General features: G+C 43.9%; 1 protein-coding gene across 1 annotated transcript; it reads left to right on the top strand.

Annotated features, from left to right (window-relative positions):
* Positions 14,178-18,726, top strand: LOC8077306 (3-oxoacyl-[acyl-carrier-protein] synthase I, chloroplastic). Its single transcript, XM_002437964.2, has 7 exons — positions 14,178-14,715; positions 16,552-16,983; positions 17,300-17,473; positions 17,787-17,900; positions 17,980-18,081; positions 18,168-18,234; positions 18,312-18,726. The coding sequence occupies exons 1-7, from the start codon at positions 14,287-14,289 to the stop codon at positions 18,377-18,379; spliced, it is 1,386 nt and encodes a 461-aa protein (XP_002438009.1). The 5' UTR covers positions 14,178-14,286; the 3' UTR covers positions 18,380-18,726.

Genomic DNA, 21,464 nt, shown 5'->3' with positions numbered 1-21,464 from the left:
CCGCGGCGGCAGCAGCGGCAGGGGTGGAGTAAAGAAATGGCCGCGGCGCGCGCGAGGGGGGGAAGCCAGCAGGTGGGCGCTGGCGTGCCGCGCGCAGCGGCAGGCGGCAGTGGCGGCCTCCGGACTCCGGTGGTTAAAAAATACGGCTAGTGGCGCCGTGGTGGCTGGTAGCTTCCGCTTCCGCCCCACGTACGCGAGCGGCGGGCACCGCCGCCGGCCGGGCGCCGGGGCCCGGGAGGACGGCCGCGACCGCGACGGCGACGGGTGTGGGGGTGGTGCCGGGCGCTTGTGCGGGCGTGTCGGGCCGGTGCCGCGCCGAGGAGGGGGCGCGGACGGCGACGGGCGGTTTTGTTGGCTCGTGCCGGTGCGAGGGGCAGGGAGAGCGACGCGTGCGTGTCGTGGTCGCGTGCGGGCGAGTCACACGGGCGGCACGGCGAAAGCGTGAGGGGTGGGGCAGCAGCAGCGTCGTGGTCTAGCGGCGCACGGAACGGGCGTGGCGGATGCGGCGTGTCGATCGGTCGCGCTCATGTCACAGGCGTGGCGAGTTCGTTTCGTCTGTCTGGCCGGTACCGGTTACATCTATTTACTCGTCGTTGCAGATGCGACATGGACGAGGGCAAGACCGTCATCTCGCAACTGTGTGATGGATGGTTTTGAGCATTTTCCCGACTGAAATTATGCGTTTGCGCGGTTGCGGCACTAACATGCATGACTCGGTACCTGAGTGTGTGCTGCCTTGATTCACCCGATGCAAGATACTACAGTCTACAGGTAGTACACTTGCTAGCTTCAGATGCACTGATCATGCTGTGATGCAGTGCAGTACAACGAAAGGTAATCTCTCCTTTGGACTGGATCCGCCCCACGCCACGGATCAGCAGGTGAGCGGTGCGAGCACGAGCACCAGCGCGTCAGTCACTGCGCTCGCTCGTCTCCCTCTCCGAGTCTCCGTACGGCGCGCCCGGGCTCGTGCCGCTCCTCGTGGACTTCCCATGTCAACGTGCACCGGGCGTCTGCGCCCGCCTCGTCATCAACACACGCCATCATGGGCCCATGCATGGCGTGCCGGCTGCCGTCCCGTGCGCATACCGGAACACGCGAACGCATGGCGGCGCTGCTGCCGGTGGTGCGGTAGTACTGTTTATTGCGGCTCCCGCACGCCCCGCGCGCGGCGTTGGACGACGTACGGGGACGGGACGGAAGCGACGTCGGCAACGGTGGTGCCGTGCTAGCTGGTGCTGCGTCGTCCCGCGCCGATGCGTGCGCCTGCCTCACGAAACCACTCGTGCATGCATGTCACGGGGCAGTGGCGGACAGTGACAGGAACCAGCGAGTTCGATCAAGGGATTGAATAAATATGACAGTATTTTTTATTGTAATAAAATATACATAATATATATTTGAAGAATTTTTTTTAAAAAAAAATATTACACTATTTTTTACCAAAATCATTATTTTTGAAAAAAAGAGTGAAATTGATATTTCTTTTATTATAAATATTAATATTTACATAAGTATTTAAAGGAGCGACTGGACTTAGAGAGTCACTGCCTATGCTAACCCTCCTGGTTCCGCCACTGGTGGAGCCAGCCCGAGACATGGTATTCGATATAAAAAAATAATACAATATGTTCATGTAATTCATAGCTTGAAGGATTTGGTATAGGTGCGGGATCTTTTTTTTCTTTTTCTTTGTAGCTTTTCTTCCACATTACGAGACAGACATGCTAACACCTATAACACTGTAACACATAAGGAAACCGTCCCTGCATGAACCAACTCCAAACTACGGATGCTCTCGGTATCGAAATAATTGAATTACTACCTTTATTCTAAATAAAGGTGCACTCTCGATCTTGAACCAAGCAGTTTTCCATAGCTACCATTATCATCTACTAGAATTTTCGTATAGAACCCGCCCGCTCAACCGATTTGTCTCAAGTTGTGGGGATGAAACAAAATTTATCACATTCACTCACACTTAACATGATATTTCTTTTTTCCTCCCAAGGCCGCAATGGTGCTCGAGGTAGCTGCGAGCAGTGGCGGAGCTAGAGCAAATACGAGATGGGTGTGTTTGCCTTGTGAGTGCATAAAATTTTACTGTATGAGTGTGAATATGGTGAAAATTTGATCATAATCATTGTTTTTTGATATTTTTGTGGGTACACTATGGAATTCCTTTCATGGTACACTAACATGCAACCGTAGACATATGTTGCAACCTCTCATTTTCAATTTGTTATATTCATGTCCTCATGGTTCGTGTGATCGTCTAGCAACTTATACCCCGTATGGCATTTCTCGGATAATTGTATATTAACAAAGGCAAACGACTTCCATATGGCATGTCTCACCATTTTTATAGATGTCTCTCTTGCTGCCTGGCTCTGTTAATCTAGAGATTGTCTTTCAACATCCGTTTTGTAGTAGCGAAGAAATTGATGGAGTATCACTTACTCCCCCCCCCCTTCCGTTGATGCTATACAGAATTTGATCTATAACCTAGTTTTCCCGTGAACATTGAATGTGTAAAAAATCATAATAACTAGCACTTCTTTCTATATAAATTGTTTTATAATTCTAGCTACTTTGTTTTTTAATATATGGAATCACACTCTGTAGGATTTAAACCTACGACATCGGGTTGAGACCCACGTTGGGCCTTGTTTAGTTCCCAAAATATTTTGCAAATTTTTTCAGATTTTCCATCGCATCAAATCTTTAGACGCATGCATGAAGTATTAAATATAGACGAAAATAAAAATTAACTGCACAGTTTGGTCGAAATTGACGAGACGAATTTTTTGAGTCTAGTTAGTACATAATTGAATAATATTTGTCAAATACAAACAAAAGTGGGTACTATTCATATTTTGCAAAATTTTTGGAACTAAACAAGGCCCAAATAAGAGCACTTTCAAAAAAAAAACTTTTCTATTCCTAACGTTAGTACACGTGTTTGTAGGAAGTGAGTCTACCTCAACTAATTGGGTCGGAAGTGTGGTCACACATCCAACCAACTAGGTTAAAGTCCTCTCTCAGCTTGAATTTAGATGTCTATTTGATCGTTTTAACAAACAGAGTATATAAAAGAGCATTATACACAAACTCTATCTTCTAAATTTAAACTTTTTTAGTCATCTCGAAGGTAACATGCATCAAATACCAATCATTGACCCCCATAATTTGGCCAGACAGCGCAGACTATGTAATCAGTATGAAGAAGATCTTAGACCTGCAGGCTCCAGCCTTCCTCTGTTCTCCACTTCTCCTCACATGCCGAATCCAAGAAGATGGCCTAGCTGGAGAGCAGCAAATAACTAACAGGCAGCTGCAGAACCCCCTTCTTACTCTTTTACTTTCTAATCATCTACGTAATGGAAGATCAAATCCGGTGTGTTTGGTAATGATGCACACCATGTTTAACTAATCTGTGTTGTCCAAATCATCATCAGAGGTAACAAACCGACACATGATGATATTTATAGCCCCTGCTGTACTGCACTTGTAGTGGAATCTAAGTACACACAAAGTGCCGTTGCCCAAAACTATTGGTTGTTTTTGTTCAGTCCACCAGCTGCCCAGCCCGAAATGGCCTAACTTCAGCACACGGTCCTGAGCCAAAGAACGAACCTGGAGGAGGCGGGATACATTATTACACATGCATGCGACGATTCCTGCCTGCCCTGCCTGCAACGTACCGTGCACGCGTCCGAGAGGAGGGATATCGCGTTAGTGCATGCATGCAGTGGAAATCCGCGCGCGCGTGCAAATATGCCCGTGTCCGGTCACGAACCCGCAGGCGCGCTCGGTGCTCGGAGACCTTGTCCCGGTTCCCGTCACTTTCCGCGCGCGCGCACCGCTGCCTCGTTGTTTCACGGCAGAACGAACATGCGTGCATGCATGGACGCTGGACATGGACTGTGCGTGCCGTGCATGTATTTGGACCAGATTTGGGCCTTGTTTAGTTCTCAAAAGATTTTGCAAAATTTTTCAGATTCTCCATCACATCAAATTTTTAGACGCATGCATGAAGTATTAAATATAGACGAAAATAAAAACTAATTACACAGTTTAGTCGGAATTGACGAGACGAATCTTTTGAGCCTAGTTAGTCCATGATTGGACAATATTTGTCAAATACAAACGAAAAATGTCAATTTCACAAAATTTTTTGAAACTAAACAAGGCCTTGGACAAGCTGGTTTGCCCCGCGCGCGGCGAGCAGCCTGGAGCCTCGACGACGGCGTATGTAGCGCCAGGACAGGGCCGGTCTAGCGCCTGTAGAGCAGGGACCCGGCAGCGCATGTGCGGCGGCGTCAGACAGACTGCCAGAGGGATCGTCGTCGCGCGCTGCTCGCCGTCTCGCCGATGGCTGGCGCCATGTGCTGCGCGCGCGGGACGCGTACAGATACGATGCGTGCGTTGCGTTAGGACTTGGACCACGGCTTAATTTAATTTAGGGGATGATGGAGCAGTTAGCTAGCTTGATCGATCGAGCAGCTGCTTTCCGGGTAGGGTGGTGACCTGGTGGTGGCCGGGGTGGTCCGTCCGTTTGTCCCGCGGCTGCTACGCGGATCCACGACCTTGTGCCGCCGGCGTGCCGGTGCTGCAAGAAAGCGAGCTAGGCAGCTTTTTTTTTGCAGGGGTTGGTTGGTTTCCCACCTTTTGTGACATGTCACCTTTGCAATTGAACTCCCTCACCTCACCTCACGCATCTGGCATCTGTTTCGTTCTCCGTAGCCGGAGCGAGGCGAAAGGAGCTAGACAGTACGGATGTACGTGCGGGCATGTGCGGATGTACGTACGTTCTCTTTCTGTGACGTACGTACGGCTTTTCAGCTGGGATCTACTACTTTCTGTGACGTAGGTTGCTGGTTTCGTTTGAGATTATCTGTTGAATTTATTATTTATTTAGTAATTTTTTTTATAAAAAAATCAGTAAATAGTATTTTCAGCTATATTTTATCAGCCAAGCGAATGAGTTCGGGTGATTATATGTTATATGTTCAATTATTCTACGTGTTTCAGCTGCGGAGAGCTGTGTGTCGTCATGTCGGCATGCTGACGATGCATAGCTAGTCACTGTTAATCCAGACGTACTAGCTAGCTCAGTCTGTCTGTCTTACCGTACGTACGTTGCAGTAACTGCAAGCATATGTGACCGTGGAAGAAATTAATACCGTTGCGTTCAAAAAAAAAAGAAATAATAACCGTTGAAACACACCCCTTAATAAACTGCGACAGAGTTTCAGATATCGCACAGGAAGCAGCAAGATTAGCTAACGCAGAAATCGTAAAAAAATATATCTGCATTTCGTATCGGAATCTCTTAAGATCGATCTCAACAGCTGAGTTTTGCTAGGCTGTATGGTCTGTGACCACAAGCTAATGCTCCAACTTGGTTCTAATCAACGAGAGACAGGTGAGCACTGCAAGCACACCGTCGTTAGTTGTTGACTTTTGACCCGGCCGGATCGGCACGTCTGCATACTGCATGCATGATTCGATCTTCTGACAAGATGAACAGTGCGTGGCACAGGACGCAGCAGGTCCGTGGCGCAGGTTGCAGGTAGCTCGCCATGCATGTGCCATGTGGAGTACGTGGCATTTTCATGACTTTTAAAGGCATTTTTAGACGCCTCCAGTAAACAGTGTGGTATAGAGATCTCTGTACCCATATCGTTGCAGGCCGAGCGGCAAATCCTCCCAGCAGATGAGATCGACACGACGGCACCCGAGACTCGATGCATAAAGTGGTAATGTTGCATGCATTGCCAGTCCTCCTAACCGGGCTACCCGTCATCTTGTCCTAACTCTTAAGCGCTTGATCTGGGGACCTTTCGTGGTTAATGCTCCGGCTGGTGTCGTCTACCTCTCTAGGACTGTAGCTCGATTGGTCGACCATATGGGTAGCTAGGCCCATGCTGCCCTTTTCAGCCCGGCTATATGTTCAGGTTCAGGACCTCTATATAGTTAGCCCTTGACCTTCGTGCATGCATGCATGGGCTGTCGAGAAGAACTGTCAACTGTGCGTCGCCCCGCTCGTGCATGCGAGTGACATCTGAGCTACTCTAGTGCTCTCCCTCACCCTTCAAAAAACAAACGCATGGTTTAGTTTCCAAATTTTTTTTTAAGATTTTCTATCACATCAAATCTTTAGACATGTACATAGAGCATTAAATATAGACAAAAATAAAAACTAATTATACAGTTTGCCTGTAGTTTGCAAAACGAATCTTTTGAGCCTAGTTAGTCCGTAATTGAACAATAATTGTCAAATACAAATAAAAGTGCTACAGTAGTCAGAGCCAAAAAATTTTGCAAACTAACAAGGCCAAAATGTATAGCTTTTTCCTGATACAATCACTATTCGGCGCACACGACGCCCCCGCACACCAAAAACGAAGAATGGGGCGGGGCAGGGACGGGGACGGGGGCAGGGGCGAGCGGTGGGCGGAGCGGTCGACAGCGGTGGATGAGGTGGCAGCAGCGCTGCCAACGAGGGCAGAGGTTAGGGTTAGGGTTAGGAATCTCTCTCTCCTTAGCTATAGATTTTGGTCGGCCGGCCTAGCGGTGGCCACGACACAGAGGTGGTGGTGGGTTGGCCGGCGGTGCTGCCATGCTCGGTGGCAGGACAACCGGATGGGCGGGATAGGCGGCGAGGGCGAGTGTTCGACAAAGTTAGGGGAGGGCGGGCTCGTCTAGCGGGGGTTAGGAGGTGGGCGGGGTGGTCAACGACGAGGTCTCCGGTGGCCTAGGCAGTGGTCGAGGTGGGGCGAGTGGGGCAGTGGCTCGCTATGGAAGATGAACAGTAACACAGGGGAGGAAGCCGAGCGGGGTAGGCATGTGTTGCAGCTATTTGTCCTAGCGCGCGTTGAGAAAGAGTCATGTTTTCCTAAGAGCAACTCTAACGGTTTTGCAATTAAGTTAGGCATTCTTGTTTTTTTTTGGAAAAAGTCCAAAAGTTACTCTCCAACGGTTTGGCAATTAGCATTGACAAATTTGGCAACTTGACAAATGGAGGGTCAAACTGTGCATATATGCAAAAGTCTGCGAGGCCTGGCATTGGTGTTTTTGCGCGTGTATCCTTCTCCCGCGCGCCTACTCCTTCTCCCGCTCGATTGGTCTGTGGTATCGCCATCGCCCACCATCCAAGTGGTCGGCTAGATGCAATCGCTAGCAATATCGCGCGGATGGCGGCGACGGAAAATAGCCAAGACCTGGCGACGATCAAGGAAAAAAACCACACGAACTGGCAGCGGCGTGCGAGGAAAAAAGACATGGACAACGTGTGGGTCCATAATTCTATTTCTTTAGAAAAGAATTATGAAGAACGGTTGAAGATAAACTCTTTTTAGCTTTGTCATATTCATTTGTGAGTTGGCAAACTCCGTATTTTGCCAAAAAAAAAAGCAAAATCGTTAGAGTTGATCTAAGCAAGTCAGTCTCAAAGATGACTGGACCTAAATCTATGCTAAGAAATCGAATATCGTTAGATTTATTATTAAATATATTAACCTAATTTCATACTATTTTATATGAACTTAGTTATATTTAAGAAAAGTTTACTTAGCCTAATCTATAATTACTTCTATTTTTGGAACGGAATGCTACATGCTAGGGCCCGTCCAGAGAGCTCAATTATCGTCATCTCATCAAAATCAAAAGAAAGAAAAAAAAAACAGACCTCATACTTTGTGCAGTTGTGCTGTGCTGCCTGAAAGCCTGGATTTTGGGTTCGGAAAAAAAAAGACCACTTCGGTACGATGTTCCTGTAACGAAACCAAAGCAACAACACAGGCAGGCTTCGGCCCACATCGTGTATACTTTGGGCCTCCGTTTCTGTCGTGCGATGGGCTCAGAAAGTGGCGATGCATAATTTTTTTTTTACTTTTTAGCCTTTGTTTTGAAAAAAATTCATATTTAAACCCTCTGAAACTTAAACTCATATTTGGACCCAGTAGGTCAGCGCGCAGGACTCGTGGCTCCGAGTTTACACATCTCGGCGCCACAAATCTTGGCTCTGAGGTGGTTACTCGCGTATAAAGTGGCAGCATATGTGCCGATGACGTGGCTGGTACCTCGGAGCCACAGATCTTGGCGTCGAGCTCGGAGCCAAGATCTGTGACTCCGAGCTCTAATTTAAAAATCATCCCTCAGCTTCTCTATCCGACCGTGATCTTATTGTTATACTTCCTTGCTCTCCTCTACCTGCCGAATCTCTACTAATCTATAAATTTAGCCTTAAAAATTTGGATTTGATCCGTAGATCTTTGCTAGCAAGGTAATCTCAGTTTCCTCCTTATTTTTTACGTATTGATTTGGTATATATTACTTGTATTTTACAACCCTAAATATATTTAGTCTTGACAGTGGTTATTTATTTTTGTATTATGTAACGGTAGAATGCCAAAGCGTGGGGAAGCTAGTAACATAAATTTAGTAACATAAAAACTTGGATTTGGTATCGCTTTATATAAATTTAGTTAATTTTATTTTTTTAAAATTTTACAATACAATTTTGTGGAAAAGAGGAGCCGAGGAGGCGTGCTGGGATTCGAGATTGCTCCGCTGCTAGCGCTATGCCCGTTGTCGCGACTCGCGGACGTGCCCACTCACTTTTTGTTTGTGATATTTTTCTCTTGCACATATTCATTCCTTTTATTTTCGTTTCATCCTAATTATTTGCTGCCACTTGCCATGCATGAACAAAAAAGTTTACTAATCGTTCTAAAACCTTTCAATACGATATGAAATAGTTATAAAACTTTTTTGAAAAAAATATATAAGCTTGTTTATATTAATCCATGCTCATGCATGATATATAGTCATATAACACGTAAGTATTACAAATTTATGTTTAATACCTACTGCTGATAAATTTTGTGTTGTTATGCATAAATAGTTTATTTAAACATGCACCAAATCGTCAAATATCGGTGGTAGACCTTGAAGTGAAATATTGAGAGGCTAATGGTGCTACCATAAAAAATATATTAATATCTAAGTGTGCTGTTCACTAATTAGTCAATAGAAAAATCTCAATGACTAGGTAGGGCAATGCCATCTTAGGTATATACTAACCTCCTTTTCTGCTCAATATATGTTGGATTTTTCTTACCAGAGAAATATATTTGTTTACCAATGTTTAAAAAACAGTGAGTGCTTACAATTATACTATCTATATTGATATGTCAGAACATTTTAGTTAAGAAATATATACTTGTCTAAAGAATACTTAGCCATAGACGTGATCATCCATGATGTATCGGAAGCTCAACAAAAAAAAAAAAAGACAATTTTCATCATAAGCAACTACTGAATTAAACTATCCTAGGTTCATCAAAAAGGCATAGTTCTGAAAACTTATATTTGAATGACTTTTTTCAGGCATGTTTGAACACCTGAAAACTTAGATGTATAAAAGTGTCCAAAAAGTATTTTCCCCGGTAGTTGAATAACCAAAAACCTATAGGTTCCATGTAAAAATTCTCACAAACAGAAGTTTTTCCAAAGAAGTTGGCATGGCGACATTTCATGGAGAAAAAAAACTCCTGAGAAGTTGTCTGGATAAGTTTGTGGAGAAAATGCATGGTGGTCCATAGACCATAGAGAATCACTCGCTGATTTCCTGGTGCGCGGGCGCTACAGCTACCATGGGCCATGTCTGCTTTCGGTCGCTAGCCCGCTGCCAGCAGCATCTTTGAGAACTAGTAGTAGCAGTTGTTCGTTTGAGCTTCTCAGCCGAATCTATTAGCTATTTAATAAAGTTTTTCTTTCCCAACAAATCAGCTAATAGTATATCGTGGTTTATCAGCCAAACCAATGAAGACCTACAGATGGCAGTGAAATCTTGGTGGCCTGGGTCCGCTCGTGCAGTCCATTCCAGTTCCAGCTAGCCCACGTGTCGAGCCGCTCGAGCCACAGGTGAAGATCCGTCATGGAATTCTCAAATCAGCCTTCCGGATCCGGATCCGTCATAGGTGTGCTGTGCTGTCCTGTCCAGCAATTCGTTCCACAAAACTCGATCCGTCAACGCCGCTGTTAACGTACTACACGGTACACCTGTTGGGCCGGCCGTGCTGGTTCCATCCCGCAGGTTTGCTGCGTGCGACCTCTTTTTTGGGAACGCCGGAACGGCCCAGGACGGAATGGAACACACGTAGTACGGTGGTATACATAGGGCCTTGTTTAGTTTCCAGAAAATTTTGTAAAATTTTTCAGATTTCCCGTCACATCGAATCTTTAGACACATGCATAGAGTATTAAATATAGACGAAAATAAAAACTAATTGCACAGTTTGGTCGGAATTGAGGAGACGAATTTTTTGAGTCTAGTCAGTCCATGATTAGATAATGATTGTCAAATACAAACGAAAATGCTACGGTGTAGATTTTGCAAAAATTTTTGGAACTAAACAAGGCCATAATCCTGAGATCAGTTCCGGTTTCTCCCGTGGCGAAGACGAACCCAAGGCCGCACAGTCTTCAGTAACCAGTGGCAATGCGGGCCTAAACATCTTGCAAAAAACGAGGCAAGTGCTGACCCACCAAATTAAAACAGACACAAGCCCTGTAATTAATTCGACAGTAGTACTTACTACTCCAGCAGTGAAGACAAGAGAAGCCTGCAGTACAGTACTCCAGTTTCGCTGACAAATTCCTGCCCAACCCAACCGAACCCACCGAACATTTCCTGCCGTTCATGACGCGCCGCCGCCTTGCCCCAATTGAATGCTGCGAGTGCGGCCGGCGCATCGACGAGGCCGCCAGCAGGCCACACGCCGGCTCGACTCACGGATCCCCTACCAAACGTCATGAACGGCAGGAGGAATGCTTCCAATTGCGGAGAAACCGAGGGAACCGGTACAAGCATGTGCTGCGTCATGCGTGCACGATATGGAATGATCAACGACAACTGATTGTTTAGTTCGTAAAAAATTTTGCAAAATTTTTTAGATTTCCCGTCACATCAAATCTTTAGACGTATGCATAGAGTATTAAATATAGATGAAAATAAAAACTAATTGCACAGTTTGGTCGGAGTTGACGAGACGAATCTTTTGAGCCTAGTTAGTCCATAATTGAACAATATTTATCAAATACAAACGAAAGTGCTACTATTCATATTTTGCAAAATTTTTTGGAAGTAAACAAGGCCTGAGCGAGTGACCACAACCGTCGTAGGCCGCATCATGTCAGCACGTCGCGAAGATTTCTTGATTGCCGTACGTCTGTGAATTTTATAACTTCCATATGTCAGCACGTTGCGTAAATCTATCTATCTATACACCTAAATCTCGGCTGACACCGTTGCCAAACGGCATAGAGGTGAAACGTTTCTAGCAGAAATTAACGGTTCCAAGTGATTCTCACTTTTGTGCCTACGAATATGCATCACTGAAAACGTGGTTTCGTGGTGATTCTAATTTTATAGACGAATGATTTGGTGATTCTGATTCGTGATCCGAAATGTTTTTTTTTTGAGAAAATATGGATTTGAAACGTTTCTATGAGAATCTACGAGGCACCGTACCACTATGGATTTTATAACTTCCACATGCGCCACTAAAATTGCTAAATTATCTTGTGAACCACTAAAAATTAATAATATATCCCATGCGTACCATTTCTCTTTATCAAAAAAAAGTGTACCATTTCTGATGTGTTTCTGTGTTAAGGTGGAATTAAGTTGCTACGGAAAAAATGCATTTGCCTCTCCAATAGAATAATGAAGTAATATTTTTTTGTTTCCATTAGTTGCCATGTTCATATTACACAAATATGACAACAAAATATGTGAAGCAAATTGAGAGCTAATAATATTACTGAACTAATTAATAACAATATAGTCCAACAGTACTTAATCTTTTACATGGTTGGAGTGATGCCATTTTCTCATCTAATGTAAGAAATGATCAGCAAAATAATATGTCGTTAGACAAGCACATGGGCCACATGAGTACAATACGTTTCTCATCACACATGCCACATGAATGTTAGTTTTTGATAACATAATGGCAACCTAGTCTCATCACAGAGACCTAGACAACTATGACAAGACACATATGCGACAAGAGTGCCAATTTCCTCTATCACACAAGACACATGAATACTAGTTTTTGATGATCTAATCTCATCGCACAGACCCAACAAAATAAGTCATTATTAGTTGAGATATTCATTATAGAAGTTTTCTTTTGCTTCTAGTAGACATTGCATCGCTTTCACGAGTCTTCCTTCTGGTGCACGTTGCACGACTTTGTGGTGCTCTCAAAGATTGCTTCTTCTTTGTTTGAGGTGTACCCTATGTCTTCTCTGCCTTTGCCTCCCCTTTCGCAAGCAAGATAACAATTTATCCTGAGGTTTGCTTGCTTGCCGCCAACTTAATCCCCGTTAAGGCGGACCCTATTAGACAACAACCTCATTAGCCTTGCAAGCACACAAGGTCGGCCTTTACGACATAAGCACTAGAATAAAGCCGATTAATCACCAGGGATCTCTCCGAGCCTCCTTGATTTTACTAGAGTTGCTCTTATGAATATCCCATGGGTATAGGCATAAAGTCCCTCACAAAGCCACCGATCGGAGCCCTCGCACAATCACCAAGCGATACTCAATGATCCACCACGACACCAAGCCATCTAGATGGTGACAACCACCAAAGAGTAATAAGAGCTCCACCATGAGAACAAAATCTCTAGTGTCACGAGATGCAGGCACTCAATTGCAGTGTAATAGATCCTCTCCAACCTCACGGGAATGCGATCAGAAAGTGTGCAAGTGAGTGGGAGGTGTTTCTCAAACACAAGAATATGTAGGTATCAGCCCAAGTGTCCAAGAGAGTGGCCAAGCTTGGCCAAGGGGGCTATTTATAAGCCAAACATTCAACGGGTCGTTCGAAGATACTGCACAGAAAGTGTATGCACCAGAGCTCACAATGGAGAGCCTCAATGGTGCTCTTAATGATTATACAAATGAAAATACTACAGTACCTATAATTTTTTTCACCCCAATAAAGCCAATCTCAATGGGGAGTTTCATATCCCAATTTCCAACGCATCTAATTTTGGAAACAATGCAGAAGAGTTTTATGGGGATGAAACTCACTCTGCTCTCATGAAACTCTTATCATCTCTTATTTCATTAATACAGTGCCACATCAGCATATTTAATGCCCATAAAACTCTGATGAAATCACAATGAGACCGGTCTAACTAAACAAGGCCTCAGACACTCACTATGCTCTCGTCTAAAATGTCAAAAACAGCACCTGCAAATTATTAAAGAAAAGCTTACTAAAATTCAAAAGTTGCATTGAAATTTGCCAACCTAACAGTGTTTTCTTAGCTTTTCAAAGCACTTCGTTTTAACAAACAATGGTCAAAATAGGAGCGAATATTACTATTCTCTTTATTTTAAATTATAAGATGTTTTAATTTTTTAGAAATATTATTTTTACTATATATCTAGACATAATATATATTTAAGTGCGTAACAAAAGCTACGTATTTAGAATAAAAAAATATCGTTCAGTTTGTAATGAGGAAGTACAATAAATTATCCAAATTCATATTATAGAGGCATTCATCATGGATAAAAAATAGCCTTTTTGTGTGGAAAGGAGCACTCGACGTATAGCACGATCCAATTATGGTACATCTCTACGTTTAGAACTTAGCAACCATGTTCCTCAAAGAGAATGAGAATGTGGAATAAGAACTAGAACTTGAGACGATATTTGTGAAAATCTAAATATTTTTAGAACAACTTTTTTTTTTTCAGAAAGGAACGTGGTAATGTTTCACTTTTCCGGTTGCTAAGGTTAAGGCCATATAAAAATGATGCCAACTGAAACTCAATCGAGAGCCAATTGATGAAACTCAAATGTATCATCATCATCTGCGAAAAGAAATATAAAGGAGTGGCTTGAGCGTTCCGTTTTTTTTTTTAAGAAAGGCAAACCAACCACATAAACTTTGCAATGCAACACGCATCACAAGGGTAAACAAGAAGTTTCCGTTGCAAAGCCCGCCCCGTTCCGTTGAGAACGAGGTCCGTCTCCGGCGCCTCCAAAGACCAAAGTCCCACAGCGCCAAAGCCCAAACCCCCTGTGGGCCCACGACCCCATCCTCCATATACACACGGGCAACGCTTCCGGCTCGCAGCCAGCAGGACACCACTCATCTTCTTCCCCCCCCCGCCTCGTTTCCATCGCCGCCACCCTCTCCTCCTCCTCCCCCGTCCCACCCCCTCGCCGCCGCCGCCACCGCCGTCGCCATGCAGAGCCTCCTCCTGCCCACCGCTGCCGCGGCCCCGGTGGCGGCTCCGCGGGGCCGGCGGAGTCTCCCGGGGCGCCTCTCCGTGCGCGCCTCCGCGACGGCGGCAGCGGCGCCGCGGCGGGAGACGGATCCCAAGAAGCGGGTGGTGATCACGGGGATGGGGCTGGTCTCCGTGTTCGGGAACGACGTAGACGCTTACTACGACCGCCTGCTGGCCGGGGAGAGCGGCATCGGGCCCATCGACCGCTTCGACGCCTCCAAGTTCCCCACCCGCTTCGCCGGCCAGATCCGGGGCTTCTCCTCCGAGGGCTACATCGACGGAAAGAACGACCGCCGCCTCGACGACTGCCTCCGGTACTGCATCGTCAGTGGCAAGAAGGCTCTCGAGGCCGCCGGGATTGGCCTCGGCTCCAAGCCCATGGAAAAGGTAGCTAGCACTGGAAACACACCTCGGACTGCTTTTGTTTTAAATGCTGCACTTTTACTACCAAGTAGAGCTGTCAATTGCCTAGTTACGTTGTGATCTTTCCGTCAGATATAAACTGTCCTGTGGTATTGCGCCTTTTGATAAATCAGGGGACGTTGGTTGGTTCATTGTGTGGTGGTGACTACAATTTCCTTTTCTTTGGATGGAGATGTGATCTCCGGGGATAGTGAGATTCGTGACCTTGATGGGCTTAGATGCATTGGCGCCGAGTAGTGGCAGGATATGCCATCTTAGCTTGGCCCGAGGAGTAGCACTTGTGTTCAGTCTAGACTCTGAGATTAACCATCTTGATAACACATATAGATATCGTGCGGCAAGAAATAAAATGTGCCATCCTGGATGATCGAATGGAGTTTGAAGTTGACACGGTTCTTCTGGGTTTTCAACTCTTTGGTGCATAGTAGGGGAAGAAGATGAAGCTTTTCTTAGGGATCGGAGTTGGTGAATATTAGTATTTGTTTTTTTAGTGCTAGATACTGAAATAAGGTGTTTTGGTTGTAAATGGTCTCTGAATTAATTCTTGTCTGACTCCTGAACTGGGGAGCATTGCTTAATCTAAAGAGCATTATGACATACATTTTCAGCAGCGAATTGATCATGTCTGGATTTGTGCAACAATGCTAAGTTTTGTCTGTTTGGCTAAATGAGCACATCAATTTACATTGCAACCGTGGTGTCTTAGAGGGCAAAAGGGCAAATGTCTTACAGTTAGAATGGTATTTTTGGTGTGGTATCTGATATAAAAACAGGGTGACTCTTAAGAGCACTCCCAATGCAAGACTCTATCATAGAGTCCAAGACAATTAATTACATATTATTTATGGTATTTTGCTGATGTGGCAGCATATTTATTGAAGAAAGTGGTAGAAAAAATAAGACTCCAAGTCCACATTGTTCGAGGTAATAAATAACTTTAGACTCCATGATAGAGTCTGCATTGTGAGTGCCCTCATGGCATAGATAATAAGGTGTCCTTTAATGTCACTCAAAGCCAATTATGTGTGTATTGGAAGTTAATATTGTGATGTGAGTAACATGCCTTCGGTTGGTTCTTACTTTCAAGGTAAAAAATGGAAAGATTACATAAATCATGTCTGCTACAGTGCCTTTTGAAAATTCATTTAAACTTAGTTGAACTCAGTATGATATATTTGTGACTAGTCTTAACTGAAACAAAGTAGTAGTTGTACTGTTGCTTTCTAAAAAGCAGAGGAATTTTCCTCCTTTAAAAAAAAACAAAGTAGTAGTTTAATTAAAAAGAATGATTGACACAACAGGTTTAATTCATAGTAACATATGAGGTTTGCGAAAATCTGTTGTTTCATTCGATGATTCAATTGCATTATGGTGATTTTTCTAGCAAAATATTCCCTTCTTCCAGGCATATTGTTGAAGGATAATGTCATCAAAAGTATATTTTAACCTTTATTTTGTCTTAGAATATTGTCAATCTCTACAAAACCATTGTCGTTTTAAAAGTAGTTCGAGTATAAATCTATTGTTGTAACTTTTGTACCCTAAGCACAGATAATTTGACTAGTTGTTGGTCAGGTTTACAGTGTTTGAATTCTTCAAAATAAATCCCCTACAGGTCAGAGGGAGTAGCATTTTTGGATTATATCAAATTATTTTCTAGCACATCAAACTTTAGTTTGTACAGTGTCGATAGTAGTTTGATCTGCTAGTTTAATATTTTTACTAGTCCTATAATATTTTCACACTGTTGATACTTGATATTACATTTTGTGCTAATTGGTAAAACATTCTCTCCGACAGATTGACAAGACCCGGGCTGGTGTGCTTGTGGGCACTGGTATGGGTGGCCTCACGGTGTTTCAAGATGGTGTTCAGAATCTCATTGAGAAGGGATACAGAAAAATAACTCCTTTCTTCATCCCATATGCTATAACAAACATGGGTTCTGCCCTGCTTGGAATGGACATTGGTTTCATGGGTCCAAACTACTCCATCTCAACTGCCTGTGCTACCTCGAATTACTGTTTCTATGCTGCAGCAAACCATATCCGTAGAGGAGAAGCTGATATAATGATAGCTGGTGGCACTGAAGCTGCAATTATTCCAATTGGTGTTGGTGGCTTTGTTGCCTGTAGAGCACTGTCACAGAGGAATGATGACCCGAAAACAGCATCCAGGCCTTGGGACAAGGATCGTGATGGTTTTGTCATGGGTGAAGGAGCCGGAGTCCTGGTATGATATATTAACATTATCTGATATTTTGTTAAGCCTATAAACTGCAATTTTTTTTGTTTAACAATTTGTGAAGAGTAACTTCCATTCAGTTCTAATGCACCCAGGGTCTATCTCTGCTGCTCTAATACTTCAGTTGCGATGAATGTTTTCTATAATCTATATTGAATTGATAATTCATCTTCTGCCTTGTATATTCTTATGGCACAATGATAAGATGTTTCATGCTTGTCATTCCTTTTTGCCATGGAATTATGAATTTTCTATCCATTAATTAATATTCTAATTTCTAGTTCTTTCAATCAATTTGGCAAAGGTCATGGAGAGCCTAGATCACGCAATGAAACGTGATGCACCAATAATTGCGGAGTATTTAGGAGGTGCTGTGAACTGTGATGCTTACCATATGACTGACCCGAGAGCTGATGGTCTTGGTGTTTCATCTTGCATCAAGCAAAGTCTCGAAGATGCTGGTGTGGCACCTGAGGAGGTAGTATGAATTTTAGTTGTTAAAAATACTTCTTCATTTCATATTTGTTCCATTATGCTTAACCTTGTCTGTAACTCTGTACTTTCTAGAGTGACAGTTGTCCATGATTCTTAAATAGTGATCCATGGCATGGTTGTCACACTTTTGGTTCAGATATAATTTTCACTCATCTAGCTGGCATGTAACTATACACTGTAAATGCCAATTCCTTGTACATTTCACAGTTATATGTTTTGCCTTGATAAGCTGGTTCTGACTTCGCGAATCCTTTGAGGAATCTTAAGTAAATGGAACACTTACAAACTATTTGCAGGTCAACTATATTAATGCTCATGCAACATCAACCCTTGCTGGTGATCTGGCAGAGGTGAATGCCATCAAGCAAGTCTTCAAGGACCCATCTGGGATCAAAATAAATGCAACCAAGGTATTTCAGCTTATCAATATTATTTCAAATATTTATTCATATCCCCTTCCTGATGGTTGATGTGATCTTCCATTTGCAGTCCATGATAGGACATTGCCTTGGTGCAGCAGGCGGTTTGGAAGCCATTGCTACTATTAAAGCGATAACTACTGGATGGGTGCATCCAAGCATAAACCAATTTGTAAGTAACATCACGGTAATTTTAGCTATCATTCTATTAGAATCTGTTTGCCACTAAATCTGAGCTACATTCTCTTTTGATTACAGAACCCCGAGGAAGCTGTTGAATTTGACACTGTACCTAATGTAAAAAAGCAGCATGAAGTGAACGTTGGTTGGTATCAATTTCAAGGCACATTAACCCCCCAAACAAAACCTCTCTCTCTTATATTTGTTTGTATTGCCATGCAGGTATCTCAAATTCCTTTGGATTTGGAGGTCACAATTCTGTTGTAGTATTTGCGCCATTTAAGCCATAAGGTGTTCCTTGCCTCACAGATCTTGGTCAGAACAGTGGAGATCTTTTCTAGGGATTTCTGCGTTCAGTTTTCACGTGTTCTCTTTGGGGGAAGTAATGTCAGATTTGAGCCAGCAACGTTACAAATGAACTAAAGCTGAGATACATTGCATTTTAGATAACTCCATGTTCACTTAGATTGAGCGCGGTTGTACAACGTTGCTTTGAATCATTTGTAATTGATTGTACTGTTTTTCATGTAATGGAAGAGGGTCCTGTAGAAGCACATCTGGACCTTCTAGTTCAATACCATACAAATGAATTTTCAGGGCAGGAATTGTGTCCCTATTGCTGGGATCTTGACTCTTTTATTTGTGCAATCATTTTTTTGAAATGGCTATAAATAGATACATACACGCGCGCTTGAATGAAACGTGCACTAAATAAATGATGCAATATCTTCAATATTTTTCCTGGGTAAGTGCCCTGGTTAGCTCTTGGCTAACTTGGTTTCTTCCTATTGTAACACTACTACAAAAATAATTTTACAAGATACTGCCCAAACATTAACACAAGCGGTAACAAAATGGAGTTGTCTCCTAAAATACCTAAGGATTTATGGAGGCGGTTACAATTCATTATACCATCTCACAAAATGTATTCATTATACCATCTCACAAAATGTATTTTCGAAGACAGACATTTTATTTAAGGAGGCAGTCAGGATTGACCATCTTATAAAATCAATTTACATAGGCAGTAAAAAAGTGTCCGTCTCAATCCTAAAATTGATTTTGATTTATGGAGACAGGCCTCTTAAAAGGTTGGCAACTGAAAATAGAGATAATTTCCGGAGGTGGACCGCCTCCATTTTTGATGGCCGATCGCTTATCAGACCCGCCTTGATATGTTAATCATGTCTGACCCTACTTGGCCCATCATGTCTCTGTAATAGTTTGTAAGTGTATATATGCTTACAAACCCTAGGGACTAGGGAGCCCACCCATCTCAGCCGCTCCATCTCTCTTCCTCGCTCTCTCTGCCAAGCACACCAAACTCTCTTCCCCTCTCTTTGCCAACCACACCTGAAACCCTAGCGACTCCTGGCGGTGGATCCAGCCAGTGCGACTCCCAAGGACGCGACTCTTGGTGGAGGGCCACTTGTGCCCCAGTGGCATGTCACGCGAGATCCGGTGGCAATGACACGGAATCCCCTTCTCCAATGTGCATAGGGCCTGACCCTTCTCTGCAGGGGCCTTCTCCAGCGCGCATGGCATGGATGCGATGGGATCTAGTGACGATGACAGTGACGACATGCAGATCCAGCAAGTGGCAGTAGCAGCGGCACGTGGATGAGCTTGGCGGGCTTGTCCATGTTTTTCTTCTTTTTTGTGGGGTTTCTCTAATTGATCTTCATAGACAGGCACTATGTCCGTTTGTGAAAATATTACTTAAACGCAAGCGGTTATTTTCAGGCGAGTTGGATGCCGCGTCTGCAGAAACTTATTTTTGCCTGTCTCCAATAAGATATGTGTAGTAGTGTAAGCTATCTTTTTTTCTTTTAATAAAAGTGTGAAGGACCGAAACTAAAATTCGCGGAAGCAATTTTTGTAAAATCAGAATAAAATCTGTTTGCAATTTCCAACACAGATAAAAAGACAGGAGTAAGCAAAAAGCTAAATCACGTGATAAAGACACACTAAACAAAATATTAAACAAAAGAGCACACGGGTGCAAACTGGTTGTTTAGTGTTCCTAGAAAGTGACCTCACCTTCCCTGGTGCATGCGTGAGTGATGTTTCTAGAAGCAATATTAATGTGTAATATTGAAAGTGCTAATGAGAAGGAAATTTCCAAAGCAGAGACACGACCTGCAAGTCTCTTCGATTGGCATGATACTAGGAGAGGTCACCTTCAGGCGCATGCGTGTGCTGTTCGAAAGCAGATCGGCTGTTCCTGGCTGGTCACCTCCCTTGGACGGGACATGCACAGCAAAATCTAGAGACGTGCACTTCAGTAGAGCCGGCAGCGGTCGAACTAATCGTACGAGCTCATCGGCAGCCGGCTCTGGTGCGACGCTGCGAGCCATGGCTGACCGCCAGGCGCAGACCTTGTCCTCTCACAATGATGCTTCCTTGCACAGCAAAAAGAAAACAACCAAAACGGCGGCGCAAACAATGAAAACAAAGGGAACGGAGGAAAATCGGATCTCGCACGAACATAGAACAAATCACAAGGACGAATGATTAAAGTGTAATTATTAGGCCTTGTTCAGTTCCCCAAAAATTTTGCAAAATTTTTCAGATTCTACATCACATCGAATCTTTAGACGTATGCATGGAGTATTAAATATAGATAAAAATAAAAACTAATTGCATAGTTTGGTTGGAATTGACGAGACGAATCTTTTGAGCCTAGTTAGTCCATAATTGGACAATATTTGTCAAATACAAACGAAAATGTTACTATTCCTATTTTGCAAAATTTTTTGAAGTAAACAAAGCTTAATTATTCTATAAAGGTGCATCTAGCCTCCACCCGATTGTCCTCCCTCTCTTAATTGGAGAGATCGACAAAAATCCATCGCTAGGATTGAAACCCTAGGCTAAACCAAAAAGCGAGAAAGCAAGAGAGCCCTCTCAACCCTAGGTACCACATATTTATATCCTTGGAGTGGCATGACCTATTTACACATAACCCCCTACGCTAAATAAATCTAACGTAGAGGCGTAAATTCCAATTACGTCCTCCATGGTAAATTCCGCGATGTCCGCGATCCCTCCATCTCCACGACGTGATCTTCGCGATGTCGCCGCACGACCATCCGAAATCGTATCGCGATCGTCAGAATTTCCATCTTCGGCTAACGCCTGCTGCACGGGCGTCCCGGTACGATGCATGGCTTTGTGGCTCAACCAGCGAACCCCGGATTTTGTGGCATAATCCGAAAACCTCCCTTGACGTCCTCCTGCAGTGTAGCCAGGTACAGTAGACGTACACCGCACGATAGCCTATCCCTCAAACGCAAGCCTCGATCCGCCCTTCTCCGCCCCCGCGGTTTTTCGATGCGGCATCCTATCTTCGTTCTTCACTCGTCGCTGCATGTA

The sequence above is a fragment of the Sorghum bicolor genome, chromosome 10, assembly GCF_000003195.3.
Source record: "Sorghum bicolor cultivar BTx623 chromosome 10, Sorghum_bicolor_NCBIv3, whole genome shotgun sequence".
Taxonomy (NCBI): domain Eukaryota; kingdom Viridiplantae; phylum Streptophyta; class Magnoliopsida; order Poales; family Poaceae; genus Sorghum; species Sorghum bicolor.
The sequence above is the reverse complement of the archived record's forward strand: the minus strand, read 5'-3'. Positions and strand labels throughout refer to the sequence as shown.